This window comes from Zeus faber (assembly GCF_960531495.2).
Source record: "Zeus faber genome assembly, chromosome: 19".
Taxonomy (NCBI): Eukaryota; Metazoa; Chordata; class Actinopteri; order Zeiformes; family Zeidae; genus Zeus; species Zeus faber.
Window position 1 is genome coordinate 12,985,566 of NC_137206.1, and position 14,478 is coordinate 13,000,043.

A 14,478-nucleotide genomic window follows, 5' to 3' on the forward strand; every position below is an offset into this window, starting at 1 on the left:
GCACTTAGCGCTGAGGTACGCGAGGCCTCAAGTTGGTCTGCCTCGACCCTTGGCCTCAACCCCTGCCCGGCCTGCCTCACTAACAGGGGGTTGAGACGGAGTATCACTGTGGGGCGAGGCTGAGAGTATCACCGGCATTTAGGAGGCAATCATATATGTGCCCACAGCCGGGGGGTCAGACGGGGGTAAACCATGCAAGCAGTTATGTTATATTCAAAATATAACAATCTCAATGGCTTTTATAGAATAACCATAATTCAGTTAATAGTATGCTTAAAAAAAATAAGGAGATATGAAATACAGAGGGTCCACTTTTTGTTAATAAAAATATTCCAACTAAACATGCTGACTATAGCCCCTACATACACATGTGGCTAGTAAGGCTGTACTGGAGGAAATCTTTCCAATGAGTCGAACATAACTTTGTAGACCACATCAAAACCGTTTTGACTCACTCAGGTAGCTGAAATAATTTAAAGTGTTGCAGTGTTTGAATGATGCATGCCAAAATCCCTCACCTTAATGTAAGTTGGGTCTGTCAGGTTTTGGTTAAAACCAGGATTGACCTCCAGCTCCAGTATGGGCTCATGTGGATATCAGCCGATCGTTTTTGTCTGCTCAAATAATCAATATCTCCTTCAAAAAACATAAGCGGTTTTGGGTCAAACTATGCATATGTAAAAATTATATTTACATTGGCCCTTGGATTTAGAGAGAGGGTACAGAAAACAGATAAGGATCTTGATTTTTATTTTTTTTTCCAAAGCGATCCCTCGCGCACAGGGCTACTTCCAAGTGGGGATAGACGGCCGCAATGCACTCGTGGATATAAACATTTCCCTGGAAGATCAACTTTGGGACTTGGGAAATTTTACGCACCAACGCTCTCAAACAACAACAATAAACAGCAACAACAACAATGGAGGGCGCTGTTCCACAGGCACTGCGGTAAACGTGGCGGCATTCAGGTCAGAATGAGGATGCAAAACTTACCGTCCATTCTCCGCCAAGCATCATTCTTGCTAATGTCCAGGTACATGGAGAACAAGGATGGATGACCTTCAAAGTGAGGATAATATTCCAATGGGATACGAGAAACTGTTGTGTCCTCTGCCTGACGGGAGACATGACTGTATCCACTGGTGCCTGGATGATGAAGACATTCGTCCAGCCTAGTCCTTCTCCGTGTTCCGCGTCGAGAGAGGTCGGCGAAATTCAACTGTGGAGGCGTCTGCCTCATGATAAACCTGTGGAGGCGTCCTGCCTCATGATAAACAGCCGCTGGTGTTCCAACAACAACAAAGACTCCCTCACGCTCCTGCTTGCCAAACCTGGAACAGCTGACCATCTCATGCCGTCCATTCTACCTCCCCCGGGAATTCAGCACAATCATTGTTACAGCGCTTTATATTCCACCGCAAGTAAACATTGACACAGCACTATCGGACCTAGATGATGTGTTGTGCGGACTTCAGAACAAACATCCCGACGCGGCTGTGGTGGTGACTGGGGACTTACAGGCCCAACAAAGCGACAAACCTTAAAAAAGTTCTGCCTAATTTCCATCAACACATCAAGTGTGCTACCAGGGGAGATAGAACTTTGGACCACTGCTACACACCGTACAAGAATGGATCCAAGACCGTCTTGCTCGCTGCTTTCAGGAAATCGGATCATTCTCCTATTTCGTAACTTCCTGTTTCCGAGCCGCGCATCACGCATGGAACGGTAGTAACGAGGGATGTAAAGCCGGTAGTCAGACCAATCAGAGGCCGCGCTTCAGGACACTCTTACTGACGTAGACTGTGACATATTCCAATCAAGTTCCAGTGACGTCAGCAAATTTACGGAAGTAACTACGCGCATTATAGCTATGTTAGCGGATAGCACCGTTCCCCACGGTGAAAGTTCGGATATTTCTGAACCAGAAACCGTGGGACGATAAATCCATCCGCGGCACTCTGGATGCTCGCACGGCTGCTTACGACAACAGTCCTGCGGAGGGCAGTGAAGGACACTAAACGGATGTATAGGGACAGAGTGGAGCGACACATGGAGCAACGGGACACCAAACGCTTGTGGCAGGGGCTGCGAACTATTACGATCCTACAGCAGCAGCTTCTCCCCAGCCACGAGTGTGGACACCTCCCTAGCCAATGAACTGCAACAACAGCAACAACACCGCCAGCTAATTGGAGTTACTTGCTGGGGATGAGCGCGCACTCTCACTGTCGGAGCTTGACGTCAGGTGGACTCTGATGCAATGTGAACACCAGGAAAGCGGGGCGAGTACTGAAGACCTGTGCTAACCAGTTAGCCCCGGTGTTCACTGGGATATTCAATGCCTCACTGGCCGAGTCGGTGGTCCCGTCCTGCTTCAAGAGGTCCACCGTCATTCCTGTCCCAAAGATCACCTCTCCAGCTCTGCCTGAATGACTACCGTCCAGTGGCCCTCACCCCGGTGGTCATGAAGTGCTTCGAGAGGCTGATTAAGGATTAAATCTGCGGCTCTCTCCCCCGCACCTTGGACCTGCTGCAGTTCACGTACCGGCCGAACAGATCCACAGTCGATGAGGTCTCCCAGGTACTGCACACCACGCTCATGCACCTGGATGGCCGGAAGGAGGCCTATGTGAGATTGCTGTTCATCGACTATGGTTCAGCTTTTAATACCATAGTCCCCACCAGACTGGCTGTCAAGCTGCGGGAGCTAGGATTGAGCACTCGGCTGTGTGCCTGGATCGTGGACTTCCTCTCAGCTCCGCCCCAGGTGGTTAGGGTGGGGAGGTACATGTCCAGCTCCCTCACCCTAAACACAGGATCCCCCCCAGGGCTGTGTCCTCAGCCCCCCAGTGTACATGTTGTACACACATGACTGTGTGGCCAGATCCTTCTCCAACACCATCATCAAGTTTGCTGACGACACCGTTGTGGTGGGCCTGATCACCGACGGCGATGAGAAGGCCTATCATAAGGAGTTGGCTGACCTGTCACTCTGGTGCCAGGACAACAGCCTACTCCTGAACGTCAGCAAAACTAAAGAGCTGATTGTGGACATTAGGAGGGGATTACAACCTGTCGACAGGGTGAGCAGTTTCAAGTACCTGGGAGTCCACATCACAGAGGATTTAACATGGACTTTACAAACAGACACTCTGGTGAGAAAGGCGAGGCAGCATCTTTATCACCTTAGGCAGCTAAAGAAATTCAGGGTCTCGGTGAGGATCCTCAAGTCCTTCTACTCTGAAGCAGTGGAGAGCATCCTGACAGGCAACATCACTGTCTGGTTTGGGAACTGTACTGCTCAGGACTGGCGGGCCCTGCAGACAGTGGTGCGTTTAGCTGAACGTACCACTGGAACTACGCTCCCCTCCCTGCAGGTCTTATACACCAGGAGGTGTAGTAGCAGAGCCCACAGGATCATGAAGGATCCTCATCACCCCAACAACCTATTGTTTCAGCTGCTGCGGTTGGGCAAGCGCCTCCGCAGTCACACAGCGAGAACAGAGATACTGAGACAGAGTTTCTTCCCGCAAGCCATAAGGACTGCCAACGCTGAACTCACCAGGGGTCCTAACAAAAAACACTGAGATTGCTTACTGTATTGCTGTGTTGTACTGTTGTATACTGTACACTGTATACTGCATATATCTGTATATACAAATAGCCTATACCATATACATAACTCTGTTTCCTTCTATTTTGTACCCCCACTTTGTATTATCTTTTTGAGTCTTATTTTATTTTTCTTTATATTATTCTATTCACTAACTGCATTACATTTTAGGAATCAGTTAGTTTCAGTTAGTTAGCTCGGAATTAGGTTAGCTGTTATGTTCGGTTTAGTAACTATTGTGCATAATCTCCGGGTGCGTTGCAAAGACATGTCACTGCATATACGTATGTATGAAAGTATGTATATGATGAATAAACCTCTTGAATCTCTTGAAAGTTTAATTTGTGATTACTATTACTGACCTGCTCGTCTACATTAATGAGCTCACGCCGATTCGGCACTCCTGAGAAAAGCTTTGGGGGGGGGCGTCTGCTGTAGGAACAACCAGAAGAATGTGTCATGTTTCAGGAGGGGTTATGGAAAAAGCGTAGGGTCCAAGGCCAAACTAAGCACAGGAAGGTGCGCCCCGTGTGGAAAAACCCACAAGCTCATGGACCCTTCCGAAGACCGCCACTGAAAGAGCTCCAGGGGTCGGACTTGGTGTCGTGGAACCATGAATGCAGAACATCCACAGACAGAGGCTGAGTGAAGGAGACCGAGAAAGATAGACACGCCGAAGACAGGGGGGCCAAGAAAAAGGGAAAACGGGAGAGAAAGGACTTTCACCCATAAAAAAAACCCCAGTGAGACCCTGAGGATGGAAAGAGGACTGGGGGGAAGTTGGAGAAACATAAAGCAGACCTGTCCTCGGCCCTTCCGCTTCGTTAGGTGTGAAATTGTCCACAGGCTGTCGACGAAAATTCTGGAGTTTAATTGAAAATATTTATGTTAGTGCGACGGGGTGACGCTGGGTTGGAACGGGACAGGGGCGCCGGCGTTCGGCGTGACAAGCTGGCACGCAAATGGGCTTCGCTAATTAGCAACACACATCTGATAAAATCCATGCTCTCTGTGACGTTTCCAACCAAACAAGGCTTGCTCAAGGAAATACCACGGCAGCTCAACTTGTTAGAGAGCAGCATGAATGAGAGAGGAAGATGGATGGAGAGTAAGAAAAATAGAGAGAGAGAGAGAGAGAGAGAGAGAGAGAGAGTGAAAGAGTAGTTTGCTGAGGTCAGGCACCGAGATTGAAACTCACTCAAGTCTGCTGAAACATCTGCGGCATCGAGCATTCGAGATTTCCAACCTTTTTCCAAATCAAGGACCCTCAGTTTGACACGCATTAGGCAAAGGAGACCATTTGATACGATTTTGTCTCTGGGACCCCAATCTGCGAAGATTTGTATGATTAGATATGATTAAGTCCAAACTTCCACACCCGTCTATACTGTAGTTAGAGGGGATAAAAGTGAAACTATGTGTAAAAAAGCAATTTTGTACATTCTCTCAAGGTGCTTACGTCTTGTAAATGAAATACCGGTGAAGTCCGACTATTAATCATAATTAATCATAATTGCTGGGGACCCCCTGGAACCTCTTGTAGGACCCCCATTGAGAACCACTGGCGTCGAGAATAGAAATAGAAATTCAGACCAGTTCATTGAGTTGCTTATTGCCTGAGTGTATCTCACTCCTCCGGATGGAAATACGTCGGGAGGCTTGATTAGGGGTGAGGGGTGGTGGTGGGGGCGGTTGGAGCAAAGGGTATGCAATTCTCTCCATTTGTGCCGCTGACGCTCTCAACATTTCTGATACAAACAACCCTAAAATGGAAATTGTGGAGCTTGCTGGAATTTGCTGGACCTAAAAATTGGAGCAGTGGAAGCCTTCAGCCTCCGTATCGGTCTCCGCTGCACCTGGCCAGGCACGTCGTTCCACTGCTCAATGTCCACGCTCCTCCCTCAACCACAAACACAGAACGAGAAACCGCTCAATTAATTTCAAGACCGCGGCACGTAGTAAATCTCTTCGGAAGGGTTTGGAATACGCGGCCCAACTCCGAAGGTGAGTGCTAACATTAAGAATTAGATTAAGAGAACACAGAGGGCAAGGTGCCACGGATGAAAGCGCTGAATACGTGGCTGAATAATACGAGGTCTGAGCCATCTTTTCAGGCAAGGTGTTAAAAGTTGTTTGAAGTCATCGGGGGAGATTTGGGGTTTCTGGGGAGGGCAAGGCTTTCGAGCCGTCTGGCATATCCTGAAAACTCTTGAGTCACCAAGCCCATTTCATGTCACCATACTGGGCGGCTCTACATTGAAATCTACAGCCTCCGCTGTGCCAAATTTAACGGGCGCTGAGGTCTGACCGCACACAGTGAGAGCAGTGTGTGTGTGTGTGTGTTTGTGTGTGTGTGTGTGTGTGTATGTGCATGCGTGTGTGTGAGACGCCTGCTTTCTCGGACCATTGCAGTCATCACAGTGTGAGGTACAGCAAAAGGTGAGGTTTGGAAATTGAAAAACAATATTTTCTTTAAAAATGAAGCATTTTCAAGTCCAGTTGAGGCCTCGCCTAAAAGCTCGTACCCCCACCCCTCAAACACACAGCCCCACTCACCCACTAGAACCACGAGCCTGTGCCTGGCTCCGCTCTGTCGGCGGTAGGGGGTGACTTCCTCGTACGTGGGCACGTCGGCCGTGTCGTAGATCTCGCTCTTCTTGCACTCGTACATGGACTTGTTGGTTTTCTTATTCCTCCGGCTCAGACGGAAGCTCCTGCGGAATCCGGCTGCGGATCGGGACAAAGGAGAAAGAGAGAGAGAGAGAGAGAGAGGGGAAGGCATTGATTTATCACAGATGAAGACAGAAGACAATGTTTGGGACTGGGCGTCTGTGTATAATGTTGCATATAGTAGGAACGTCTAGCCTGTAGGCGTGTGTGTGTGTGTCTGTGGTTGTGTGTGTGTGTGTGTGTGTGTGTGTGTGTGTGTGTGTGTGTGTGTGTGTGTGTGTGTGTGTGTTTGTCTGCCAAATGAATTCCAACCCTGCCATATAGTTCGCTCACAGGCCCACAGCTGTGCTTTACAATTTACGGCCATCTTGGCAAAGGCGTCCAACGCTTGACGTCTGATCCCTCGTACGTATTCCGACCGCTTCGCTTTATGTCTTTCACGCTATCTCTGCTGTAGGTGGAAGAGCTACAGCCTGATGTTTTTGCTGTAGTGTTTCCCTGGAACACACTCTCAGACCCATTGTTCATATCCCCCCGTAGCAACATGTAACACATTTCTGTCTCGTGGTTCGTACGGCTGTCGTGTCCATTGCCAAGGGCCAAAAAGACAACGCTACAGAAGACGTTCACGCTCCGAGGCGCAGTCAAAAAAAAGAACGAGGAGAGTTTTCCTGTGACTCGCGGCGGATTTCGTCTTTGATCGGCCCGTTTGAAAAACTGGGACTTCGACTTCTCCACTCTGCTCTGCTCTTCATGAAGAGGTTTCATCAAGAGGCAGATGAGAAAAGGAGTTTCTTCCATGTAATTCCACGGAACAGAGACATACTGACGTGCGGCTTCACGGCTGTCAGCTTGACTTGACCGTCGGGAAACAATTTCACTCTTGTTTGGCGTTTAGCTATTTTGCAGGTGCGTGTGGTCAGATTGCCGCGTTGGAGTGTTGCGGCGATATCAAAAGAGACACAGAAGCGCACCCTTCAGCTGAATTGTGATACTCACCACAGCTGTCCCTTAACACCCCTCCTCCCCTGCCCCGCCAGAAAAAGACTGATGGCATTTAGTATCTGATTCCTGCACAGGGCTATGGGTCTTTTTTATGCTTTGTCAAATTCCTCCTTTCATTTTTCAAAAACCGGGCTTAACGAAGGGTATGATGCAAGTAAGAATAAGTCAGAATGATGGACCGACGGAATGATGGAGAAAGAAAGTGTGTATGTGTGTGAGTGTGTGTGTGTTGTGTGTGGGGGGGGGGGGTTCTGGGGCTTCTGATCCCTGTTCTCTTAATTCTTTCCACAACACACTCAAACCGCTGGACCGTTCTGTGCAGATGTGCAGCAAAGACAAAAAGAGAGAGAGAGAGGGAGAGAGAGAGAGAGAGAGAGAGAGAGAGAGAGCATCTACATTCCGCTACGCTCGCTGTTTTCCAAAAATAATGAGGAGACAGAGCAACAGGACCTACGCTGAGTTACAAAATGAAACACACCGTAAGTCACTGGAGTAGAATAATAATATATAAGCATGTCTATGTTTATGTGTGTGTGTGTCTGTGTGTGTGTGTGTGTGTGTGTGTGTGTGTGTGTGTGTGTGTGTGTGTGTGTGTGTTTTGGTGTGTATACACTGTTATCCACAAGTGCACACGTGCCTCCAAGTACCAGATATTGTGTTACACTGAACATTTAGGGTAGACTTTGTTCCATTGTGGGCAAGTTGTGGCTTATGTTGTCTGTGCCATTTCTCTTGTGGTGAATCCACTCATTCAGCATCCCCCACCCCCACCCAGCGAGTATTAACCTCTGCTGCACAGTGGAAAACACAAACCGCTTGGCTGCTTATTATTCTCCCCCGAGGCATAAATATGTACCATACACTGTGACAAAAACCAATGACGCCGCTACAATAAACAAACACACTTTCGATTCAAGTGAAAACTCCTCGACTTTGTATTGACTTCTAGCCTCAGCCCTCGAACGTTGCCATGGTTAGATTCATAGGAGGGCAAAATTAGCTAATAACTGTTTGCATGTTGAAGTATGAGGTATGATACATTTTATTTTTAGAGCGGTCTTTGAGCATTGGCAGTGTTTCATTTTCTCTGCTTGGCTGGAAGGTGGGGGGGATCTCTTCTGGTTTCGTTTGGGGAGCCTGAAGACTGGCATTTCATTACTGCGTTCAGCACAGCCAGTCAATACAGATCGCCATTTCTGGGTTGACGGGGGCCCGGTAATCCGGGGGCCCTTCACAATCACTTAAACCCTCCTGGATGACTCCTTCTAAATAATGCGTTCTCCTCCCCTCTCGCTGCCAATGGCTAAATAAATAGGAGCCCGGCTGCATCCACCCACAAGTCCCCCGTACCCTCAACCCACCGCTCCCTGCCTCCACCAGCACCACGTCATCTCATCTCCACTTCACTGATGGGGAGGCAGAATAAGAGTGGAGGGATGGAAATTAACTCCATCCAGAATTAAGGAGAGATTCAGGCCCTCGTTCAACGGAGGCTGAAACTCATGAAAACCTCAGCTATGCTGGAACAGCTACGTGTTTGCACAGTCTAGCCCTGACACAAGGTTTTCCAAGAGCAGGGGTGACTGGTGGAAAAGGAACGTTAGATATGTGTGGTAGCGGGACACCCGACACCTCTAGGAACAATGTAGGAGGTCAAACTGATGTTTGTCGAGCGTCGATTCGAACTCGGGGTTTCCCTGCCTTGAAAGTTTGGTGCAGTGGGCGGTACTGTGTACAGTGAAGTGAATCTTGGTATTGGAGGCTGAAATGTCCTTTCTGGGGTCCCGCACACTAACCCCCCTCCTACTGATATGCAGCAGGCTATGACGGGCTAATTGTTGGTATTGCAGTTTGAAACTTCACACACCCACTCAAACTGTGGATTTTCTCGTTAAAGCCAAACATGAAAAAGTTGACTAAAAATGGAAAAAAGATGAGCAGTTAAAACTGTAAACAAAAAATTGGCACGACAAACACACACAATTGCATGGGCGTTGCGAGTGCCCAGGCAAGCCCATTTTCCAGTATGATAATATCTGAGGACCATGTCGGAAATTCTGCATGTGTGCAAAATAAAGAACCCTCAGGCCTGCACCAACTACAAGCGGCCCCCTCGGATGCCGACCTGAAAGCGAAATCATTGTGTGTAAATAGAAGAACTGCAGCGAAAAGTATAACGATGCACCACCTTACAAAAACCAGAACAGATAAATGTGTGAAGATGGGTTTCTCCGCAGGATTCTTTCTGGAGGCATGCAGACCCATGAGAGAGTTGGTGTATGATATACAAACATATATTTGCTGCAGTTGATTTCAGAATTGTGGGGACACAAAACTTAATCTGAAAAGCCTCAATTAAGTTTCAAATGAAAATAAATTGAATGTGTGGTTTATTGACAAAATCCGTGCCAAAAACAGTATGACTTCCACTGTAACTGTTCCACTCTTATTCTCTACCATTAGTAGTTGAAATAAGTCCTGGAAAAGTGAAAAAAACAAAAAAAACGATACTCTCAAATTACACAAGATGCTGACTCAAATGGCACATAAACTTATGTTTCATTTATATGATGAATTTGTGGGTGAAATACAGTAGTTGGGGTGGATTTTTTACTTTACAAATCACTGACACAGGAAAATTCACTTGGGATGCAACGTATCACAAAACTCATGCTTCGGATTGTATCACAGTTTTGAGTCATGGATCGGATAATTTTGGATTGGATTGGCAAAAAAAAAAAAAAATTAAAAATGTAATGGAGACAATTATAACTGTGCTTACCATTTGTTCTGTAAAACACGGACAGTGGGTAACTTTTGCCCATGACCTTAAATGAAAATCATGTAATATGTCCAATGTTTAAATAAAATCTTAACATACATAAAGTATTCAATGCTCAATTGTTACACTTAAATGCAATATGAGGCAGGCATGATACCTACTTTCCTACTACGTCCTTCCTCCATGGTAGTGAATTTAAAAATATGATTAGATCTGCCACCAGTCACTGAATTTAATTCCAGTATCAATTTCTCACATTTATAACAAACTAAATTTCATGAAAATCGGTTCAGAATCAAGCGATTTACAGAAGATTTTGTAGAGAAGTCTGCATCTCTCAATACACATTGTATGTTCATGTGTTGTTTAATGGCGGATTTTGACCGCTTCAATATGGCGGACGAGCAGACACGAGCAGCGGCATTGGCTTCACGGTATTTCGTAAAGTAGCAGCAACGCAGCGCGACGTACTGTGAACCAATCATTGCGCTTCAGAGTAAAATGAGATTTATGGAATTTTTACTTTAAAAAGTAACAGTGGCAGTAAAACTGTTTTTCACAATGACGGTCAAATTTGCAATTGATCCGCGGTTCACATGCGTGCCGAACTGTGGGGGGGCGGCCCGTATGGACCATGGATCAACTACGTCCCGTTACACCACTAAGATTCACGTGGGATGCGGATCGCCAATGACCTCCGCAATTATTACAAGTCAAGAGGCGTCCCAAGGTTGTACTAGTCCAGTGCGAATGGGGATGAAGTTTCATTTGAAAGATTGCATATTTTCTGAACATATGTGGTTGTAAATTTCAAATTTCCCTTGGACGACTGGGTACACAGTTTGCGTATTCTACGTACAGCTAGGGGCACCACTGTGCGTAGTATAAAACAGATGGCTCCTCGGGGAAGAATGTAAAGAAAGCAAAAAAAGGAAAATAATTCACAGCACGCATCTGCCTCGAGGCGTCTGAAAACAGAGAAGCCTGAGAACAATGTGGAGGTCACGTCTTCCAGACGTCACGCGCAGTTGATCAATGAGATGACAATGGACTGTGAAATAATGGATAATGGATAACGGATAATGAAATGACTGCCATTTTCCTCGATAATCAAACTTCATTTTGTGCTGAGTACACTGAGCGAGGATTGGTGAAGCTAATAAGGAGGAAAAAAACAAAAAAAAAAAGCGCCCTCAGAAACGCACATCTGCACTGGGGCCCCGGTGGAGTGGGGGCTCCCGGGTCTGAAGCTGCGGGCCCTAACTATAGGAGACCGTGCTGACAGCTCCAGTGCCATCCAGGCTCTCCTGACCAGGGCCCACACTCCTCATGACTAATGGAGACGACATCTCTGGAATTAAGTGGGCATGGCAGCCGTAGATGAAGTGAGCATTTTGCCCTCCGTTCGACGGCGCGCACTGCGGTTTAGTGCTGCAACACTTAGCCCCGCTTGCGGGCGCCCAATATGGGAAGCATTACCGACTCTCGAGGCCTTATTATGCGTGCCCATTATGCCGCGTGTGAGTCGCTTTCGGTCTAGCTTGGTTGGAAGGGATGAGGAAGGCGCTTGGTAGGAGGCTGAGGAGGACGACGAGGTTTTCCACGCTGTCAGCCATTAATACCACGATAGAAGGAAAAAGGGCCAAAACACCAACAGTAATACAAGCCCGACTTTGCAGACAAAGACTTTTTGTGGCTGAATTTTTCACAACATTACATGAATATGTCTGAATCTGTGAATCACTTAATCACTTCTAATGAGGGTATTCACCATACAAGAGAAACCACACATACACATGTGATAGCTTTCTGAGATTAACAGCAATGTCACGGTGGGCCACAATACTTCCCTGAAGCCACTACATCCGTCGGGAAACCTCCTCTTCATCCTCCATTAAAGTTCAGTAACGCCGATAAGTGAGGCGAGAGGAGTAAAGGAGGACAGGAAGAAGAGAAATGAGGTGTGTGGGTGTATTCAGACAGGTGTGTCCTTCAAATGTACCTATTGGCAGAGACCTTCCAGATATCACAGCTAAAAAGGCCTCTGTAAAAAGCATTATGGGTAGTAAAATGGCTTCCAAGACGGTGCCTTAGAGACGCTCGAGTCAGGCATCCAACTTCAACAACAAACGCCTTCTTCCGGTTGAAACTTCACCGCCTGGAGCTAATCGGTATGCTTATGAATGCTTATGGGATCACAGGTCAGAGATTCCATATGCGATAGCATGCTTCACTGTTCTAAATGGAAATATTTTCTTTCCAAGAATGAACGCTAGGAAATTTAGTTAAACTGTATTTAGCCCCAAAAAAAAAAGAAGAAGAAAAAAAAAAAAAAAGAAAGCTAAAGAGAAATGTTTTTTAATGACATTTGAAATATGTGCGTGTAACCGTCCATGGTGATGAATTTGTTAAAAGATATCTGGGGATAACCCATTATGGCAGAAGTTTCTGTGGCCCGCCTCGCTGCATCTGGAAAGTAGTGCTGGACTCAAGTGTTACTGTCTTAAACCATGGAGCTGTGCACAAAACCCGCTGGTCGCAAGTGATCCATTTGTGTCGTGGTCTATTTGTTTTTCCCCTTACATATTATTCCACAGCTCTTCGGGCTCTGGAATGTCTCGTATTTTAACACTGTCTGATGCCCAAAGTCTTGGTGAGAAAGAAACAACTGGATAGAATGACAAATAGGTACATACGCAAACACTTTTTTGGCCTACCACGACTGCAATCCTTTGCAACCTCTATTAATGTGCCAACAGGGGCCAGAGAGCTGCCAGGAGCACTAAGCCGAAATGCTCACTTCACTGTTTGTCTCATCAATTCCATGTCCAGCCAGAAAAGAGAAGAGGCTCTAAGACAAAGCCACAGCAAGCCAAAGTAAAATGTTTGCCTATTGCCTATCTGACAGGGGCTAGTTTTTGGAAATCCAACGAAACAAATATAATTCCAAAAAAAAAATCTGCAATTTAAGGCTCAATCTGTGCCCTTTTTGTTGGATCACCCAAACCAAAAATCAGTGAACCTGCAGGCAGGTGAAATACAATTTTTAAATGGTGCAAGTGGAAATGGTGTGTTTATCATAGTTTATAACACATTGCCATTTTTCCACAACTCAGCTGTAATTGGATTGCGAGGGGTTGATGGCTTTCCCAGCCCCCCGTTCTTCAACAGTTTTGGAATTTCTTTCCATCCATCTAACTATTTGTTTGTCTTCCTCAGTGGATGTTCGGTGTGGGGCTTTGCGCTTCCAGTGTATTTATGTTTATGATAGCAACGTGAGGTGTCACAGTGCGTAGGCGTCCAAAATCCCAAGCACAGTGTAGGGTTTCTCCTATTAGGGCCAGGGAAAACCTGTCTCTGAGCATTTCACCAGAAAAAGGAATAGGCTCTGAGCATCAGCATTGCTCTATAATCTCTTTAATCCTCTGGACCAATGCTTCTGTCTGGATAGGGCCGCTGAAAAGGCATCTTGGCACGTAGTCTTTCACCTAAGCTTGGTTCTACATTCCGATCTGCTGGATCCAAAATCAACCAGCATCTCTGTGCGCATCCCCATTCCCGGCCAAATGGTGCTGGAGAGCCATTCTTGGCAAGGGATGTCATAGACGTTGCATCACTGACAGAGGTATGGAGGGAAAACTATCCAAAGTCCAGGGTAGACAACTGCTTACTCCCTCCTAACGCCTACTCTAGTTCCCCTTGAAACCTTGGTAATATTGAAAATGCATTTGTAGGTGCTGGGGTTTCCAACTATTAGGGCCGGTCCAACTCTAAATCATATTTCCACAACAGCCACAAGCCGCAAGTACAATTTTATAAATGTTATTAGAACTACAGAGTTTGTTCTTCTTATACAGGTACTGTCGTTTCAGCTAAAACTGTGCTGGGCTGCAAGAAAACTCAGTCTCGGCCTAGTCTTGAGGAACATTTGCGGGTTTAGAGGAAGAGAGGGACTGTTTAGGTCAATGATCTCATGGACAGAGCAGCGACAATGAGTACAAACCCTGAACTGGAGGAAGCCATGAGAAAAGCAAAAACAAAAAAAAAACTGTTTTGCAGAGATCACCCACATTGGGTGATCTCGATTGGGCTTGGCAGACACGGTTCAAAGTCTGTTCTTTCAAATTTCAGCCAGCATCGGATCTGCTGTGAAATATGGAGTCCAAAAACAGTGTGGAGGGAGTGACCTGAGGCCAGTCTGTCTTCTGACCTCAAGGCAAAGAGAGAAGATTAAGAAGGCCAGAAACTGCGGGAGAAGGACAGAAAAAGAGAAAGCGCAAAAAAGAGATTTCTGTGTGTAGCAGTCACAGCCTGTGGTCCCCCAAAAGATACTCTGCCTTATGATTTGTTCATAAAATGACAGTGGCAATAAAAATACGACAAGGAACACGTTCTACATAAAGCA

The 14,478-nt window shown here is 46.5% G+C and overlaps 1 protein-coding gene across 1 annotated transcript in view; it reads right to left on the reverse strand.

Moving 5' to 3' along the window:
- mpp7a (MAGUK p55 scaffold protein 7a) overlaps nucleotides 1–14,478 on the reverse strand; it is a gene marked incomplete at its 5' end in the record, with an annotated part of 96,171 nt that overhangs the window by 17,350 nt on the left and 64,343 nt on the right. The window contains one exon of the mRNA XM_080019913.1: nucleotides 6,173–6,343. Within this exon, the coding sequence (XP_079876039.1) occupies nucleotides 6,173–6,343 (171 nt within the window). The remainder of the gene's footprint in view (nucleotides 1–6,172; nucleotides 6,344–14,478) is intronic.